At 34.5% G+C, this 20970-nt stretch overlaps 2 protein-coding genes across 2 annotated transcripts in view; one reads left to right on the top strand and one right to left on the bottom strand.

The window, feature by feature from the left end:
* Positions 1-20873, bottom strand: part of LOC126979055 (probable cytochrome P450 303a1) — a 61489-nt gene extending 40616 nt beyond the window's left edge. Inside the window, exon 1 of the mRNA XM_050828240.1 lies at positions 20797-20873. The gene's annotated coding sequence lies outside the window, so the exon portion shown is untranslated. The remainder of the gene's footprint in view (positions 1-20796) is intronic.
* The window catches only part of LOC126979089 (Krueppel-like factor luna), a 103579-nt gene continuing 84383 nt past the window's right edge, over positions 1775-20970 (top strand). Inside the window, exon 1 of the mRNA XM_050828300.1 lies at positions 1775-2019. Coding sequence (XP_050684257.1) covers positions 1918-2019 — 102 coding nt within the window. The 5' untranslated portion in view covers positions 1775-1917. The remainder of the gene's footprint in view (positions 2020-20970) is intronic.

Raw genomic sequence — 20970 nt, 5'->3', positions numbered from 1 at the left:
AGTGGTCAAAACCTTGCCAATAAATAAAATAACTCAAAATAAAGAAAACAAAATCAATCATTTAAAAATATAGGTAGGTATAATTATTTTCATTTTCTTGCCATCACATACAATAATCGTATTCTGACCGATGTATTTCTGACATTAAACTTCTTACTACTATGATAACTACTCCTATTAATGGTAAACTTATTACTGTAGTGTTCATACAAGTAGGCAGCAACAGACTGAGCTATGATATGTAGGGCTTTAAATTATACTATCGTAAGCGTCTCAGACGGTTGGTATACGTTAAAAAACCATGATATTTATCGCTACCTAGTCTTTGGACTCATTAGTTGTGACGTCATCATAATATATCTTACAAGAAGTATTTGTGACGTAATAGACCTAAAATACACATTAGCGTTACGACATTCGTCACTTGTAAACTACAATATAAAATAAATATGATTACTGACATATTATACTATATTACAACTTTGTTAGGTGTTATTAGATAATAGTATTTTCTATAATGTATAGTGCTATATTATTATAGCAAAGTCTGTGATTCTCTTAAGTTATAACTCCGTCAGTTAAACTTGCTAATGAGAATACTCGGAAGGGCAATCAGCTTACAACTTGTGCAACGTTTTGATCTCAACAAAGAGCAAGTCTTTATAAGTCTGACGTGAACTTCTTATTTTAAATAATTTACTGGTAATTATAATTATTGTATAAATAATTACCAATGGGTGAGATTCAGTCATGCATCGTGGTGTTCATAAGATAGTACCTATACTGGGATGCCGCATTCGGTCGTCGTACCGCTTCGCTGCGGCGTATATTAAATATTTGAGCAAAGCGAGTAAACTAAGTCTGTGTACAAAAACAAAACAAAATTAATAAACAAGATTGTATCAATCGGCTCAATTTTTAAATAAATATAAATAGCGCGTGCTGATTAAGAATAATTTGTAAATCATGTTTGTTTTTTAATATACTAATTGAATCAAGCCGAAATTCATAAATCTGTCTCGACCATAACCTAGAAAATATCGAAAATAGATATATAGAAAGTAATGAAAGCTTTCTATGAGTTCAATTTTTTTTTAAATCGGTCAAGAAATGGCCGAGAAACAATTTAACACATAACTCAATTGGAGTCACCCGGTGGGAGCTCCGCTCAGCTTCGCTCAATATATTAGATTGAACTACAAAGAAACTCTTGATTAAAAGCATTGTTAACTTGTTAGTACAATAATCACATCTAAGGTGTCAATCAGATGCAATGGTCGATCGGACGCTAAAAAATCTAAGCAACCATTCTTGTGGGAAGAAGCTCGTTCAGTTAGTACTAAATAGAAATTTAAATAATTAGTTTATCAAATAATAATAAGTATGTATTCAAATTCAAATATTTTTATTCAAAAAAGGATAAAATATCACTTATTGTAAAGTTAAAAACTACCACCCATTCGAAAAAGTATGCCTCAGACTGAGAAGAACAAGTGCAAGAAACACATAATCAATAGTTTTCTCAAAACATTTAAGTAACGGAATCACATAATACAGATAAATAATTAATAATCTACTAATAAATACTAAACAATTCAGAAAATAAATTTAAGCTATCATTAGTTTAATAACATGTCTATAGGATGAATTAGGTCTATGGCTGCACGGACTATGGAGGATATTACAAGGGTGGGAGGGGATCACCAATCAGAATCACCATAGGCATGCGGTACCGGCCACCGGCACCGGTTGTAGACTTTCGACTAACTTCAGACTGTATTCCGTAGCAGGAACGCGGGCGATTCGATTGTGCTCGTGATCAAAATTCACTGTCTCTCGCAGTCGCAATAGTACATCGGTTAGAGGTGGACGTGTTGCGCGTTTCAATTTTCTGTTGGTTTATGTCAGCAAAGCACGATGGACGTTCTACCGAGTGGTAACTTATTCCGCGAGTTGGAGTGCATCACCGATACGGGGTATTTTGAATGGAAACACTCAGTTGAAGAGTATTGGCAACAGGTAAGTGATGCTAAGCGATCATTTAATTATAAGTATCGACAGTATGGGAGCGAGTTCTAAATTACTATAGCTTTCGTAGTTTGTTTAACAATATAGAGTCCTTCCTGTCCTTTGCGGCAGTCGGGAACGTCGCGCTTGCGTGAGCACTGAGGCTTAATGGCGGTCGATTCTCAACGGATGTACAAAAAGTTACTGAAATCTTACGATTTTTGTGAGAAGCTGGCGAAGTATTTCAGAAATATTCGATTTTTGTCTCGAAGGTTGTCTCTGTACGATGCAACATCATCGCGTGAAGTAATAACATTCTTACGACACCACTAAAAATATCTTAACATTACTAATTCTATCTAGCTACTAAATTGATACGATTTGGTTGCTAGACATCTTGTATTGCTCATATCTAAGATTAACATGTCTAATACGAGGTAAACAAAGTTGCTTGAACTAAAGATGTCTCATTCATTTGAGCGAATGTTTGCTCAATAACTAAGTAATATATTTTGTTTTGACTTAATTTCGATTATTTGTAAAACTGTACTAATAAGTCTGCGAGCTCTTGAATCGTTGTTATTAAAATAATAGATATAAATAGAATTATATATGAAACTATCGACGTTTGTAATCCAGCAATTGCATTGTTTTATAAATTTGGATACGTTAGGTACCTGATCGCTTTTCGTAGGATTAAAAACAATGAATCATATTCCTTAAAGTTAATCCCACAATTAGTGTTTCGTGGAAGTTTGGCATCGCCACAGAATAATAATTATTGCGATGGTCCAGCAGCTAACTGATGCTTACGTGGTGAGGCAGTGACACATTCTAGTACATTGTTTTGAAACATTGTAGGTACGTATCTGTGTTACAAACCGCAAACCGAGGTGCCTTCAAGCAAGAATGTTGGGGAGTTGTAAAATGATTCAAATCTAGATACTTACCTACATAATATATATGTATTATAATATATATACCTACTTATCTTGACTGAATGATTCATCAAGGCAGATATTATGCACATTTACTTTAAAAATTAATTTATAAGTATGGAAATCTATCATTTAAAAGTAAAAAAAGCACGAAACTGTCTGACCTATTTCTGGTTAGAAATAATATATACTCAGGTAAGCATTTAACATTTTTTTTAAATGTAATCAGGATTAAATTATTAAATCTATGGCTAGTTCGTAAATTTTTAAGGAAAATACCATAGAAATGAGTGTATCAGACTAATAATTATTATAGGTTTGTAAAACATTAGAATCTTCCCTCATCAATCTGGAAACACTTTTGTAAATCCTCAATTCACTGTGGTCATAAAATACATTAAAAAATTGTAAAACCATCTGGATATTTGGCGTACCTCCACAGTGCGGTTTCGAGGAACTCTCTTCCACATACAACCAAGCTGTGGATTGAGCTTCCTTGTGTGGTGTTTCCAGGACGATACGACATAGGTGACTTCAAAAAAAGCGCGTCCACTTTTCTAATTGGCCGGCAACGCTCCTGTGATTCCTCTGGTGTTGCAAGAGAATGTTGGCGGCGACTGGTGACCCGTAAACTATTTTCTCCTCTCTCATACATCTACAATTTACTGAAGTTTGGTTACAATAAAATGTCCGCGTCACTTATCAGGATTATCATATTTTACATTCTTATCTACTTAAAAAGAAGACAAGTGTGAGTCGGACTCGCCCACCGAGCGTTCCGTATACATATTATTGGGTACCTCCTACCTATAACTACCTATGTCAACTAAAAACACGCTTAGTTTAAAAGACACTTGTTGAAATTTAAAATTAACATATCAATAATATTAAAAAATATAAATTAACAAAAATCTTATTTTGTAAATTGCAATGTGGAATAATTCTATCAAATTAATGTATTGTCATCGGTCCTCGATAAGTCTACAAAGTTTGAACGAAATCTGGCCGTTTAAAGTGGGTCAAAATCGCGCCCAAATGAGTCGGTTACAAACAAACATACATACAGGTGTAGCTAATAAAAAGCGTGTAAAAAAGGGAAATGGTTTTTTATATTCTTGCGCCAATGAACCTGTGCCCTTTCATACGATACCCCGCACGACACGGTTCGCTTAATTTAAAATTGGACCGTCCGTCCGCGTTGCGTCGCTCGTTCATCGCATAAAGACACTGTTTCTTTATGATTTAATTGGAAATGTATAGTTTCGAGTCGCATTCTTAAGGCGAAGAGTTAGCAGAAAACATGGTGTTTTTAGACAAGTGTTGCGGTGAAAGTATAGCATTTCGAGCTATGTACACTACTTAATCCTGTTACACATATCCTTAAGTCTTATTTGTAGGTTGCTAATGCTTGCTGTTGGTTATAGTTAACACTGCCGCGCCTTTTTGAACTACCACTTTTCTTTGAAGTTAAACAAGTTTTTTGGCGTGGCGTGACGCATTTTTTTGGTAATTCTCTCAGAAAAGTTATTCTTATAGCTTGTACTTTTTTGTGTAGGTTAATTTATTCAGATTAGTAGTGAATAACGAGGATTGTAAGCATATAAACTGTTTTCCACGCAAGAATTTTGGAAATATTGGCTTTGTTACATAGATGGCGGGCCGGCGGCCGTGAACTCATATCACTCAAGGTCGCTGGCATTTAGTGTCGCCTTACGTTCTTCAGACGTCTCCCAACGCAGGAGTGAGTCTATTGAGCGCCTTCTCGTGCACGGCACCAGAGAGCGAGGAAGGTCGCCCATGCGATAGACCGACCAAATTAAGTCTGCTGTGGGCGGTCCATTGAAGTGTGTAAAGCCAACAGAGAAAAGTGGCGAATGCTCGTGGGGCGCATCACATCTGCCCCAAAAGATTTCACTTCGCGATGACCACGACCGCTCTGTCAAGAGTCTAACGGAGAAGTAAAGTTTCGAGACTTTTCCAAAACTGAACTATTTTTATACTTTTTAGTGCATATTATATCTATTGTTTTGGAATAGTTTGTTTGAAGTCGGTTTTTTTTTATTAACTAATTTGTCTGAATATGTATTATAGACCCACTAAATTTTGCAATGCAGCAATGAACGTAAGCACATAGCAATTTGATAACAGACAGTTTGAAATTCTGGCACAGATCGCTTTCTGTAAGTCGTTAAAGAGTTCCATTGATCATCATATTCGACTACGACCATAACTTAACCATATCGACGTTACAGTAGGTTACTCAAATAGATAGACTCAACTCAAGATAGCGCATAAAAGATTCGGCTGAGTATCTTTCAATTGTTGCAAAGAACATTGATCCCATAGTCAGATGCTCATCAAACTACCTCCAGTAAGATAACAATAATAGAAATCGGTTGGCGTGATATTTAGTTATTCGTCACTGTGTCGCGCACATATTTGATTCAAATTTAATACTTTTATGTTTTTCTCATGGATACCGGAAACACCAGCTTTCAAACAAAAAAATAATCATCACAATCGGTTCACCCAATTGAAAGTTATGAGGTAACAAACATAAAAAAACAGTCGAACTAAGAAACTCCTCCTTTTTTGAAGTCGGTTAAAAACAACGAGGTGTTATCAAACATTTGACTGCAGTTACTGTTACAAAACCTTCTAAACGGACATAGGTCACTCCCTCAGGCTGGTTTCTCCTCCTAATTCATTAAAAAGTAGGTATGCGACCTCACTCGATAAAAATAAGCGCTTCTCCGTTCCATTATACATGTGCTCACTCGTCGTAACGAGATCGGCATAATATACATGTATACTTATAGTCATAATCTAACAATTTAGCGGTATAAGACAGAATCTGTCTTATAAATAAACGCAATTTAAAATTATTCCAAGTTTAAAATCACTTCTCTCCGTCATGTAATTCTGTAGTGACAAAGGTAAGATAAATACAAACTGTGTTATTACAAAAAAGTAAAACATGCGTTGAACACTTGTTTTAAAATAGTTCCATTACAAATCTGTGCGATTCTGGTATTTAGCGTTCCACAATCTTCAGACATTGCTTATATTTTAACACGAGTCGAAGTTTTTCTAATTGATAGACATATTCATATTGAAGATTTAGATTATATGATGACAGATAGATGACAGCTGTCAAAAATTTATTTGTGTTTAACGCACATTTTGGAGGACGAAAAGATAAACTCCCTTTTTGGACGTCGTTATTGTTAGATCACTGTCGTTGTTATAGTTAGGTACCTGTCAAATAAACACATGTCTAAGCCATGTTTAAATATTTTTTTTGTAATAACACCGAAAATTTTTAAATTTGAAATAACTTTCCCTCGCGTTTATTAACAACACGGAATAAGTATTGATAGTCTCTACTATAGACTCGTACATTCATCCAACGACGGCTTTACACATATTATTTTGAGTTGCGTAACAATCTCGCTTGTAAAACAGCTGATTGGGTTTATTATCATTAAACAAGTGATAAACTGATAAAACATTATAAATATATATATATTCATTGTTTTCGGCTGTTAGCATTGATAAATGTATTTACTTTGCGAATGCAACAAGATAGATAAGGATGTATCGTCATATTGTACTATATTAGTATTCTTATTGTGATAATATGTTTATGGTTTTGTGAGCCAAAATATAATATTTAATTATATTTTTTTATGGAAAAGGAGGACAAACGAACCTACGGGTCACTTGGTGTTAACTTATCACCGCCGCCAACAATCTCTTGCAACACCAGTGGAATCACAGGAGCGTTGCCGGCCTTTAAGGCGACACTAAATGCCAGCGACCTTGATCGATATGAGTTCGCGGCTGCCGGACCGCCATCTATGTAACAAGCCAATATTTACAATCCTCGTTATTCACTACTAATCTGAATAAATGAACCTACACAAAAAAGTACAAGCTATAAGAATAACTTTTCTGTGAGAAGTACCAAAAAAAAATGCGTCACGCAATGCCATAAAACTTGTTTAACTTCAAAGAAAAGTGGTAGTTCAAAAAGGCTCGGCAGTGTTAACTATAACTAACAGCACGCATTAGCAACCTACAAATAAGACTTAAGGATATGTGTGACAGGATTAAGTAGTGTACATAGCTCGAAATGCTAGCTATACTTTCACCACAAAACTTGTCTAAAAACACCATGTTTGCGTGTTTTCTGCTTACTCTTCGTCTTAATGAAGGTGAACGCGCTTTTTTTGAAGGTACCCATATCGTCCCGGAAACACCGCACAAGGAAGTTCATTCCACAGCTTTGTAGTACGTGGAAGAAAGCTCCTTGCTATATTGCTATATTTTTATACAACTAGCTAAGCCCGGATCTGCTTGACTAGTATACACAAATCAAATAATAATTGTTTGTATAGCCGAGTGGTTAGGGATCCTACCTACTAAGATAGAGGTCCCGGGTTCGAATCCCGGTAGGTGCAAGCATTTATTATACAAATATTTTTATTTTGTCTCAAAAGAAAAACGTATTATACAAAAAAGCCATGTACATGCTACTACATACTCATAATACCTACTACACAACATTATACATCACAACCATAGATACAAACATTAAGAAGAAGCCTATATACTTATGTTTGGTAAGTGCATCTAGACAAGTAGGTACGAAGTTTTTATTGCTAGGACTTCTTAAAGAACCTAGGCACATACAGACAGTAGGTTTTATGTGAAGCAGACATAAAAGCTGGTGCCTTCCCAGAAAATTGATATTTTGCTGGAGTGGTAGGTATGTAGTCTACATTATGACAACAATCTACTAATGCATGGCTGAGCTCTAACTCCTAACTAAGTTTCCCTGTGTTTAGGATATTAGTACTCCCCGTGTATCGGTCTGTTATTCCATAGTTCAAGAATTTGTATGTCTGACTATTATAATGCACAAAATGAGTAGTAGTTTAATAATTTTGATAGGAAAAATATATATGATGAATATGGATGTTTGTTTTCGAGTCATGAATGTTTAAATGTATTTATGTATGTTATACGAATTTATGTATGTTTAAGTAAGTATATTGTATTAAATATATCATTGTCTTGTAACCCATAACACAGGCTATATATGCTTAACTTGGGGCAAGATAATTTGTGTAAAAAGTGTGTCAATATTATTATTATTATTATTATTATTTGTTTGTTCGTCATAATTCCAATTACCTTATTCTGTTACATAATATAAAATTTAAACCAACCTTCACTCCCTTTTCCCTCAAGTCAAGTCACTCAAATAAAATTTTTATTTCAAATAGGCTTAGTACGCATACTGTATAAAAACATTAGGTAACTGTCTTCTACTTTGGTGTTTTTATTCATCGAATAAATTTATTTCCATCGTGTCCATACTTCAGATATAACATTAATTGGTTCAGCATTTTTTGGGTCCATAGGGAACGTGTTGACATAGTTATGTATCTAAAGTTAATTGGATTGAACTAGTTTTGTTAGCAACACTATTAGCTCATAATAGTACTGACAAATAGAGATTACAATAAATATCACTACACCGTCGTTCCAATAAATTATTTGAGTCGACGCACTCAACTCACCTGTAGTGCCTACTTATCAAAGTGTAAAGTACTTAGTTGTTAAGTAAATATAGACTGAGGAAAGCGATAATAATCGACGCCAATTAAAATACAACAACAACTGTTAATAACTTTTGGAAATTGATTAAAAAAAAATTGTTTTTTGTTTAATTTAGAAATTTTGTCTATTACTTTTCGATAGCGGGTAACGGTAACCTTTTAAACGGTATTACAATCATGTTTGGTGAAGAATTATGTAAGAGCTATGGAAAGAACCGCGATAAGATTAATTACAACTTTGTATATATTTATGCGTACCACTTTATATTTGTTCTTATATAATTGGGAATACCTATTGTATGTAATCAAAGTCAAAGTAAAAAATACTTCAATGACATAAAATCAAACAGATTGCTCGTCAACGTCTATCATTCAAAATTAAATTTAAATAAAAAATTTACATGCAAATTTCACAAAATTATATACTTACCTACAAATTTTTTTATATTTTAAATAGTAGACAATATACAATGAAATAAAAAATATTCATGTACATTAGGATAACTCTTCTTATTTTTTTGTCGGATAGTTTTATTCCATAACGCGTGTCGATTTTATTTTCATTTTATTGATAAAAAAAATCTTTCTCCCAAGCGGCTGCTTTCATCCTGCTTGCAAGACAAAACCAGCACTATCTTATTATTTTTAGTACCTACTTAATTATGATAAAATTCTATGATAATTTATACGGTTAGATAGATCCTCTCGCTGCTAGTCAACCGATGAAAACAGGCCAGGTTTATTACTTTAGTGTGCGTAACAATCTACGTCTTACACTCGCGATTTGTATATCACTTTGTGTAAGTGTGCGTACATTGTTCAAAATAGAGGTTAATCAACCTATATTTTTTCGACGTTTTCACAGCTGTCACAGTCTATCTATATGTCTAAATGATCTAAGATAGGGTTACCATCCGTCCGGGATTCCCCGGATTTGTCCTAGTTTAGAAGGCGTCCGGGGAGCGTCCGGGCGGGGTTTCAATTATAGTCCGGGTTTAAAAGTTGTAATCGTGCGAACACGATTTTCTCGAAGAACCGATTTTGTAAAAGTAGACTTAAGAAATTAATATTTTATTTTTATTTTACGGAATAACTTAAAAAAATACTGTTGACATATCCGGGTTTTAAGGTCCTAAGTCTTCACTTTTCTTGTCCTGGTTGCCCTAATGGCAACCCTTATCTAAGATAATATTATATACTGAGTATAATCTTAACATATATAAATTACGTCACACGTTGTTTGTCCACGATGGACTCCTTAACTAATGAACGGATTTTAATGGGGATTACTCAATGGAGTGCAGTTTGGTCCAACTTAAGAGATATAATAGTTTTTATTTCGATTTGGGACCCATAATTATTTTTATTTCCAATATTTGTTTTGTATGGACATATTTTCTATGTGAGAACTTAGTGACGCACGGTTTGACAGTTCCGCTGTGAAACAATTTCATTATAACAACAGGGAGTATTTTTTACAAAATAATTCTGGATGTTTTGAAATATTATTGGCAAATTCCTATAAAACAGTATTACAGTATGTATTTTATTATCTCCAGCACAACGTCTGTCGGGACAGCTAGTATAATATATTATTGACGTACCTAACCTTGACAAGTTAGTCATCAAAATGAATCACTATTATTATATTAACAAGTGACTCAATGGTCAGCACGTCCTACTTAACATTGTTATAGTAATATTGTGCTAATGCAGGTTATTTATAAACACAATTTATTTCAAGCTAGGAATACCTATTTAAATCCTAAGCAGTTCATTGGAACGGTTTTCTCGTTTACATTATTATTTGTAAGCAACGCTCCTGTGATTCATCGGGTGTTGCAAGAGAATGTACTGATCACTGAAAACTTCTTTAGCGGCGTTGCGCACATTTCTTGAGATGGGTAAAAAACGTTAAACTCGCGTCAGGACACGTGGCCTGATCGAAAATTCGTAAGACATTCGTTTAAATAATGGATGAAAGATATATACTTCTAACTAATTATAGTTCGGCTATTTCAACTTAATGATCATACGGTCATTGAATCATTGAGATAGCTTTTTAATGTAAAATAATTGTAATAGTCCTGAAGATTTAATTTTTTTATGAAATATAAATTAATCCTTAACCATTACAAAATATTCAAAAATGCAGAACCGACACTTCCGGAGTGCAACTCGTATTTTTTTTGTCTAAAATGGCTTAACTCACGGTTTGTCAGAGTTGGTACCGACTCGTTTTGGACCATTCGGAGGTCCTTCACCCGGGTGAGTGCAGTGATTACGTAGAGGACATTGTTAGTACATTTTCTGCAGCCGTGAACATCAATAGCGACCCAATCGTTTAAGTGATACCGTATTAGTACCGTACCCCGTGCCCCCCGCCATATCAAGCCGCGCACTGCGAGCACAAATACGCAGATTGAGACGGGAGACATCACCGCAAACTCACTGCACTCAGAACTGATGAAAGACCTCCGTATGCTTCGAAACTAGTCGGTACCCACTACGACAAACCGTGAGTGAAGCCGTATTAGACAAAATAGTTTATAATGTCCCACAAAAGTTTTAATATTATATACATTTCTCTATACATTTTTGATATTAATGTTCTGTATGTTCATAAGCACATTGAGGAATTTTCTAGAAACTGTGACATTCATAATGTTAACAGGAGGAACAAACATAAACTTGTTATGCCTACTACTCGGTTGGGTCGAGTTAGTAAGTCTTTTGTTGGGCGACGTATATGCTTCTACAATATGATCCCAGAAAATGTACAAAACAAATGTGTAACGAAATTTAAAAGAATTGAAATTTTTAAAAAACGTTTGTGTGGGAAAGGTTATTATAGCATAAACGATTTCCTTAATGACACCACGGACTGGGAATAAAGCGAACACCCTCAGGCTCTTTAATTATAAATATTTATTGTACGATATCACATTGTAATCCATATTTTATATTAAAAACAGCCCGCTGAGTTTCTTGCGCCCATTCTCAGGTCTGAGGCAGTCTCTTTTGAATGGGTGGTAGTTTTTGATGTTCAATAAGTGATTTTAAATCTTATTTTGAATAAAAAACATTTGAATTTGAATAATGTATAATCAGGTGACCCGCTCTTTGGCCCTTCTCTTCCATAAAAAAAGTACCTGCATCAGTCAAATTCCCTGCTTTTCATTAACAACTGATAACGTAAAAAAAATCGCACTGATAGTGATAATAATAATATGCTATTTCGGTTGAAACTTGTTTCACGGGTTGAACGATGTAGAAGTTGATTGTTGAAAATGACGTCATCGATCGGCGATAACATAGATACATTATACACACAAAAACACTCAGATATATATGCAAAATTTTAAATAAATCCATTAAATACTCGTTCAGATTTGCGGTCACATTATTATATTATGATGAAACTAAATCTTTGCGTTGGTTACACCCAATTACGAAGACTCTTCCCTCCGTCTCTAAGTGTCTCTCTCTTATAAAAAACAATAATGAAAAACTCAAATTTGACAGAATCTTACCAAAATCCGTGAAGGCTAATTATTATAATATGACCGTCAACCAAAAACTGAAAAGTACCTGCACTAAATATTTTTATAATATAATTACGCCACACTAATTTTATGAATGTTTATCCCCTCCTCCTCCCCATTCTGGTCACAGATGGTCACAGTGGTGATAACTCTCCGCCCTTCTATGACGTCACTTTTTTAAATATTTTATTTTATAGTAATAAAATCAATAAAGCTCTTTTTAAAATCTTTCTATTGATCCGGAAAACGAGCTGGCAATCACGACGACTTAAACCTACGTAAGCCTTATAAATATAAATAGAGTACTATATTATATTTTGCCGTCACAAAGCTTTTCATCCCCTATGCCTTTGTAATTGGTGAGAATCCCCCCTTAATTGGTAATGTCATTTATGGATGGCCTTTAGTACGATATCTTGTATCATCGATACAGGATCCTTTGTGTGTAAGTCCGAATAGCACTTAGACTATCTTATAAATAAACGCGATGAACAGTTACTCCAAGATTAAAACTACTTTTCTTTGTCATGTTATTCTGTAGTGACAAAGCCAAAAAGTTTTAATTTTGGAATAACTTTACTTCGCGTTTATTATAACACACGATTTGTTATGTTTTTAAAGTAATAACCCTCACTTCTGTATTAGTTACACAAATCAAACTGAATGAAAAAAAAATTATGAACGATACGGGACTCGAACACCTCTCGCCTTCCGTGCGAGAGCTCATTCCAACTGAGCCAATCGTTCGAGTGACGTAACGCTTATCAGTTTTATTTCTGTAATAACACCCTTTTTTTTTATATTATTATTATATAGCTTAGGGGAAACCACCCCGCTGACAGTCGGGAGGTAAACAACGCCGGCCATTTTGTCTGAGGGCACGAGAGGTGATAGAAAGATTTGTCGGCCTTTACACCCACACAAAAGACACGTGTCGGACACATCTCTCAATCATTTGTCAATAATATGCGGGTATTGCTCAGTGATTTCTCTACAGTGTTTCTTATTTAATCTGGAGTTTGAAATAATATCTTCTTAGAATATAGACTAACTACCTGACCCGACAGACGTTGTTCTGTTCATAATAAAAAAAAAGGATTGTATGGTTTTATGAAACCACGGTAAAAGTGAAACGTTTTTTTTACATTATAGACATTTATGATTTCATGATATGAGTAATAGTATATACACTACACGGTCAGCTGCTGCGAACTATAGGCGCCGCCTGACCGTCACGCGACATGCAACACACAAACGAAAAAGTTTGAGACGATGTAATAAAAGTCTAAAAACTTTAAAAACTCTTGCGTGTGAAATTTCGTAAATCAGCTCTCAGCTGACCTCTTCTCGGCGAAAGGAATAATCCTACCAAATTTCAAGTCTCTACGCTCTATGGTTTCAGAGATATCATGATGAGTCAATATATAGCTGGAAATCTCTTAAATATAGATTAATTAATAAAAACATGTTGAATTTCTTCATAGTAAATTAAAGGAAATCATTAATCTGTTTCTATACCTCATGCCAACCTATTGACATAGATACGAAATGCTTACTCTAAATCAATGACGTTTTAAAGACTTAAAGACAATGTAAGCACACTTTTCTCTTTAGTCGTGTCAACTCAGTCTGAATCAAACCTGAACTGAATAAATGTTTTACATTGCTGCCTATTGACCTAAAATATTTTAAACCAATGGAGTAAATGCAGCAACGTATAGATATAACAATCGAAGCTTATTGTGGTATGGATATATTACGGCTTTGTTTTTATACGCCGTGATTTGTCTCTATGTATAGAACTCATTGCTCAAAGATAATCTAAATACTACGTTATAAGAGGCAGGACTGCCAAAAGCAAAAATTTGAAATTTAGTTTAGTAGAAAATTGCAGTCAAATCAAATATCAAATAAAAAAAAATCATGTCAATTTGACATAATAAGTTTAAAATAGTAATAAAAATATTATGGCGATGAAGTATAATCGGGCTAAATTTGAAAGCGAACAGTTGCTGAAAAAAAAACATAGTGGATTTCGGCTATCTCCATTTTTTACTAGATTATAGCCGTCATCTGTCAATTTATCATACGTTTCATACAATCAATCGCTTTTTCTTAGAGAGTTTCGCTAGACTGTCATTGCTCAAAAATGTTTTAAAGCAACATGAAATTGTCGATTTCATTACTGTACAAATATGTTCATATGCGTACGCCTGTTAATCTAATCTTATATCTTTAAACGAGCAATTCTTGTATATATATAATCTGAATCTTGGAAACGGCTCCAACGATTTTCATAAAATTAAGTATGCAGGGGATTTCGGGGGTGATAAATCGATCTAGCTAGGTTTCAATTTAAAAAAAATGGTTTTATCCATGTTTGAATGAGAAACAGCTACAATAACATTAGAATACAAAGGTAAATTTCGCCACTATATACAAGACTATTATAGGTCAGATCCGGAAAGCAGAAGACCCCGGTTCGAATCCAGATGTCCTATTACTTTTTTTTGTTCAAGTTTTGTACATTCTTAAAAATCCGAGCAAGGCTCGGTCGTCCGGATATTATCTTTAAACGAGCAATCCTCGTATATATATAATCTGAATCTCGGAAACGGCTCCAACGATTTTAATGAAATTTAGTATACAGGTAGTTTCGGGGGCGAGAAAACGATCTAGCTAGGTTTCAATTTAAAAAAAGTAGTTTTATCCATGTTTAAATGAGAAACTGCTAAAATAACATTAGAATACAAAGGTAAATTTCGCCAGTATATACATGACTATAATATAATATAATAGCTGAGATGGGACGGTGGGTGATCCGGAAAGCAGAAGACCCGGGTTCGAATCCAAAATGATAATGATCCTATTAGTTTTATTTTATTTAAGTATTGTACATTCTTTATAATCCGAGGAAGGCTGGGTCGTCCGGATATTTACACATCACTAGACGAACGGAGTCTATTTTCCAGAAAATACGAATGCAATCAGCGACATTAATGTTTATAACTTGGTACCTATATCATCCATACCAGCAGTTTTCTTGATATAGTCACGTGAAATAGAGTTCGACTCTAGAATAATGGGTATGTTGACAGAAAATAAGATAAGTCCAAATATAACTCATTAAATTATTGCATGACGGCTGCTCATCACTTCAATCATTATTTTATCATTGAACTTTGTATGTGGTTGTCTCATATCTGAGAACGAATGGATGGGATGTCACACACAACAAAGGAACATCTCGATATTCAAGTAAACAAGGCGAAACTTCTGCACTGCTGTATTCGAATACTAGCTAAGTTTGGGGCACAATTCTGACATTAGACACGATAAAGAAACTGTGGTACTACTACTACTCACAAAAATGACTAAAGGGATCATTTCGTGCATTAATATTACTTTATTCCTTATTTAAACTTATGTGCCATAGCTAATATTCAAAAAGACCGAGAACGCTCCTGTGATTCCTCTGGTGTTGCAAGAGACTGTGGGCGGCGGTTATCACTTGACACCAGGTGACCCGTACGCCATCATATTCCATGAAAAAAACTTATAATTTAATTTTTATTACTTATTATTCAACTCATTATTTTAAATTACCACCCAGTGCAGTTATTACTTATTTATGCTATGCCCTAAATAAGTTTATTTACTTTATTTGTTTCCGAGCTGGATGTTCTTTTTTGTATTTAGGTATGTTTATGTATATAAAGTCTGTAAGTAAAGTCTGAGCAAAGTATAAGTACGCTCTATAGATCTCAGGCTAAGTTCGCCAACTGCTAAGAATTCGACAAATCGATATTATCAATTCGATGAACACGTGTCTCGTACGACTTTTATAATATTTATTTGGAAAACAATTAACCAACGATACGACATACAGAAAATATTATGCGGAGGTATTTATATCTGAAAACATTGTATTTATTAATATTTATTGTAAACTTGCTCCAAATTGGGCATACCAGCGCTATGAGTGGCAAGACGGCGATATATTTAATACAGTATACTTACTTAAACAGTACGGTCTATAGATACGATGTCTTGTCAAAGTTGCAAATTACTATTTATTATACGATCTGAAAATAATAAATTGTACTGTGCCAGTCCGGTCAATAAAATTCTGATGTGAACATCAGTGTTAAGCACAATGCCGAAAATCAGCCGCAAAATATACGTTAATCATTTTGGTAAATTATGAAGCTTATATCAAATTACTATTGTTACGTGGTCCTAACAATAGTACTTTGAAATAAGCTTTCATTGGCTTCCAGTTTTACAGTCACTATGTTCCCGATATTGTAATCGCTTATCAAATTAATATATGCGTTGGTTTGTGAATATATCTTTTGTTTTATCAATTTAACATGTTAATTGTGATACATCAAAACCTCTCAAAACATAAAGATAAAGTGTTTGCTTACTATATATATATATGTTTGTAAAGTTATTACAATTCTATACATACTGTTTAAGTCTTAAACAATGTTAAACTTTAAGATACAAAAAGCTAACGAGTTATAGTTAGTAAATCTCTTGCAGTTAATCTTAGATGTTGAGGAGACTTTACGTGTACGCGGTCGAAAAACGATCCAGCCAGCTGGTCTTCTCTTTCTTTCCATGAAATTTCATCAATTTTATTGTTTTGACTCGATATTTTTCATGTAGCAGCAAATCCACTAAACCCTTTACGTTTGCCAAAAGTATTTTCGCTACACTATTAGTCATCGAGGGATGTTTATAATATGCACTTACTTATAGCATTGGTTACCGTGATCCCATATCAACTGCAGATGAACACAAAACTGTTTTCACCACTATTATAAAAAAAAAATTATAGAATAGCGTGTTTTCCTTTTAATTATTCTAGATAATTTATGATATATAGATACCTTCTGCTATCATAGATAATACGTAAATACTACGTTACTTAAAAAAAATTATTGAATTAGGCGTTACTTTGCGGAAATCCATAATTATACAAATTATATTTATATTATTAAATTATATTTATAATATAATTATAAAATAGAAATGATTTAAGTTTTCTTTAGTGTTAATTCCGCCAATATTTGTACGAGACTACAAGTCTCGTGCCAGATTTTGGCGAGACAACACGTCCTGAGGATGCCTCGTGTAGAGGCGAAACACGTGTCGAATTGTTTTAAAAAACAAATATTGGCGGAATTAACACTACTGAAAACTTAAATCATTTGTATAACTACGTTACTTAGTAAACGCTTTGCATATGTCCAAGAGCATACGAGAATTCCTTACAATTTGTCTGTTTAGCTTAACTAATAGCCTGTTATGTGTAAAAATTGTGATATAACAGAAATTACTAAAATAAGGTTTACAATAGAAAAAAATCGTTCATTTTAGAAACATAGAAAACATTAATTATAAAGGTCCGCCATTATGTGTGTTCAACAAAAACGGTCACTTTTTCACATTATTGACTATCGTACAGGTATTTTCTACTATATCTCCCTTCTCTAGTCTTGTCCTGTTGCCACTGTTTGCATTGGCGCCATTTTCAACTTGATAACAGAACTAAGACATGTTGTTATCAGATTATGAACCTACTGTTAATTCTATTTTCTCATAGCCTCATTGATATGTGCTCTTTGTAAGGCGAACGCCCTAAAAGCCTTGCCACACACGATCTAAGTCTTGGAAAGGTTAGTAACTTAAATTAATCTAGATCGAATTTAGCCCTATCTCTCGTAATAGGTAGTTGAACTGTCTCATGCCAGGGAGTATGGATTAAAAGGAGCTGTTTTAACATGCAAATCTTTTACGCGAGCTCACGTAAAATACCAAAGTATGTAGTAGGCATAATTTTAGCTAAATTGTATGTCATGCTGTTTGCTACACTAAATCGCATACACGTTGCATGAAGTCAGTTGAAGGCAAAATCCTTGGAGACACGATGTGCATTGCCGTTTCGTCTGCATATATAGTCAAGGTGGCATGAGCTGTCATAAAGAGATCACGTCCATAAAGAGTGGAAACATTGTTGCAGCGTTTATGGATCCCTGTGGTATTCTCGGCCATATGAGCCAGGTAGAACGTGCTTGCGAAAGGAAACAGTCCCATAAGACGAACCTGACATTGTTTCTTAAAATATATACCATTTAATTCTTAGTTTAGGAAGTCATTTTATATATTGTTAGATTTCCATTGAAACGAAGAAAGAACAATACAATGCCTTTATTTCTGTAACATCCTTTACAATATTTCTGATAGGAACAATGAAGCCCTTATTTTGTGTTCCTCTAATCAGACTACAATGACATAATCTATTATGTTTGACCCCTCTGATTAACTTAACTATCCAGACAGATCCTTTCGTTATTACAACGCACCCGCATATTTGAACTTTGGATGATGTCTGTCTGTATATTATCCAGACAGCGAAACAAAAAATATTCGCAGTACTATATTCATTTGAAAAAGTACGACTATCTATGTGGGTTTAATGAAAGTCAGTGCAAAAATAATGTAGTATTAATAATATTCTAAAACGCTATAGTGACCGGCATCTAGATAGCCGGAAAATAAAAGATGTTTTACGATTCTGCCGTGTCCATATTCGATTGTTTTTGAGCAGTGGTCTCTATGAACTAGGAACTTAAAGTCGGGATACAGTTCGCTGACGCTGTGGAGCTCCACATGACCTGCGTATTCTCCATCTCGAGACATTAGGCTTCTATAATCTGAAGGACTGTGTATCAAGAAACCGTATGAGCGATCACCAATTATAAAGTCTTTGTACCGGTGCCAATTGTCAACAACCCGATTAACAGCGTCCAAACGAATCTCTCTATGTCTTTCCTGAGTTCCAAAGATACAGAACGAAAGGGATCGAAATAGACAGTTACCATCTCCTCTTATTGGTATTATGCGTCGATCCATAAAAACTCCTTCGTCAAAACTCATTCGATTGAGATTTACAAATCTCTATATTTATGGTAGATCTTTAGTGAGACACAAAATTTCACGTTGTCAAATTTTGGCACATAACACACTTACAGTTCCCGTTTTCATTACATAGAAATGTTCTTCGATGAGGAAACACACGCGTTATTTGATGGAACTAATAATTATAACATTTTAGATACATTAAAATAATTGTAATAAATAAAACCGTTTGTAGATCGACTTGTAATTTTAAACATTGAAGCTCACTCCATTTTGGCGTCTATCATATTTTGACAATGTTTGAAGTGTTGTCGAAATATGTTATAAATCTAAATGGATTTATAATAGAATAAAAAGTCATGAGTGAAAATTCAAGCCAAGAAAAATTAATGAAATGCGGTGTTGTGGACTAAATAATAATAGTAATTTTTAACTTACATACTGACAGCTGAATTGTTTACGAAATATGATGTTTAAGCAAATGGTTCTTGCCCCTATATCAACAATACAAGTAATTTATATTCCATAATCCGTCGTAAGTATCGAGGTCGAAATGATATACACAATATTCATACTATTTTTATAAAAATGACCCACCTTCAAGCTACGCCAGGTAAACGTAATTTTAAGAGTATTTTTGAGAGTCGAGCGATCGTCGAATTCAACGATGAGAGGTCGATAATATTGTATGTCACGCACAGAAAAGTAAGCGGCCGGAAGTAGACAGGCGAGACACCGCTATGTTGCGGATTGGTTCGGGATGATTCAGGACGTTGAGTAGCCAGAAATTCGTCCTCTAAAATGCTAGGTAGCATAATAGCAATTAACAGAACACAGTTTAAATTGTATGGCATAAAAATACTGGGATAGTACCTTGCGCTGGTTCTTATTATATTAATCAAATAGAATTACAGAGGAATCAACTCAGATACAATAAATGCCTTTCTACCCCAGGAAAGTACTCTATGGAGACGTAAAACTCAGAAACAGTAGTAGCCGCCTATTGTGTTCAGGAGGAGTAATGGAGTACTGGTCTGCTTCTGCTGGTATCATCAGTTAACCGGTATGCTCATTTGTACTTCTATTCCATTAGCAAAAACGGTGATGATGAGGATGGGTGGCTGATTCCTCCAAGATTCATTTACATATTTAACAAGTGCTATTCCAGCATCCATGGGTTGACTATCCCCTGGCAAAACCAAATTGCTTAGGGTGTAGTAGATTATTCACCGAAAAGTGAGAAGTTTTTCTAAGATTTTACTAAACATTGGTAGAATTGGTCCTAATCTTCCGTTGCTGCTGACTTAAATAGTGGTGTTATTTTACTTATTTTCATCAGGATGGGGAAGACACCCATCACATACAAGTATTAGCTAAATGTGGGCCAGCTACTTCAATTACTGATGACAAGGTTTTCCCTGGCATACCTCACAGATCTTCAGTTATTTTTACCTTTAACATTTTGAAAGTTTCGACTACGAATGTGATAGTCATATGTTCAAACTGAAGCACAGAGCGAGTAGCACAGATATTTAGCTTTAGCAAGTCCCAGCTTTAGCTGCACTGGAGTCAGGGTGTTGCGTTACTTCACTCGTTGTGTCCGCAAAAAAAAATCTCTAACACACTAGCTACTTCATTTTTCACATAAATTTCTGTACCAGTGATATTTAAGGTAACAATTAATATATTTTTATTGTTATTAGTATTAACTCTACTATTAAACTCTAACTCTGATATTGTTTTACTCACGATTTTTTGGTGTAGATACCAACTAGTTTTGGATGTTCTTCATCAGGGTGAGTGTAGTGGGTTTTCGATAACGCTCCGTCTCTCGTCTCTTACTGCGGACTTGTGCTCGTAGTGCGAGGCTGGACAGGGCGAGGTGCGCCGATGGTGATGACGAGCACGGTATCACTGACACTC

This window comes from Leptidea sinapis, chromosome Z (assembly GCF_905404315.1).
Source record: "Leptidea sinapis chromosome Z, ilLepSina1.1, whole genome shotgun sequence".
Taxonomy (NCBI): domain Eukaryota; kingdom Metazoa; phylum Arthropoda; class Insecta; order Lepidoptera; family Pieridae; genus Leptidea; species Leptidea sinapis.
The sequence above is the reverse complement of the archived record's forward strand: the minus strand, read 5'-3'. Positions and strand labels throughout refer to the sequence as shown.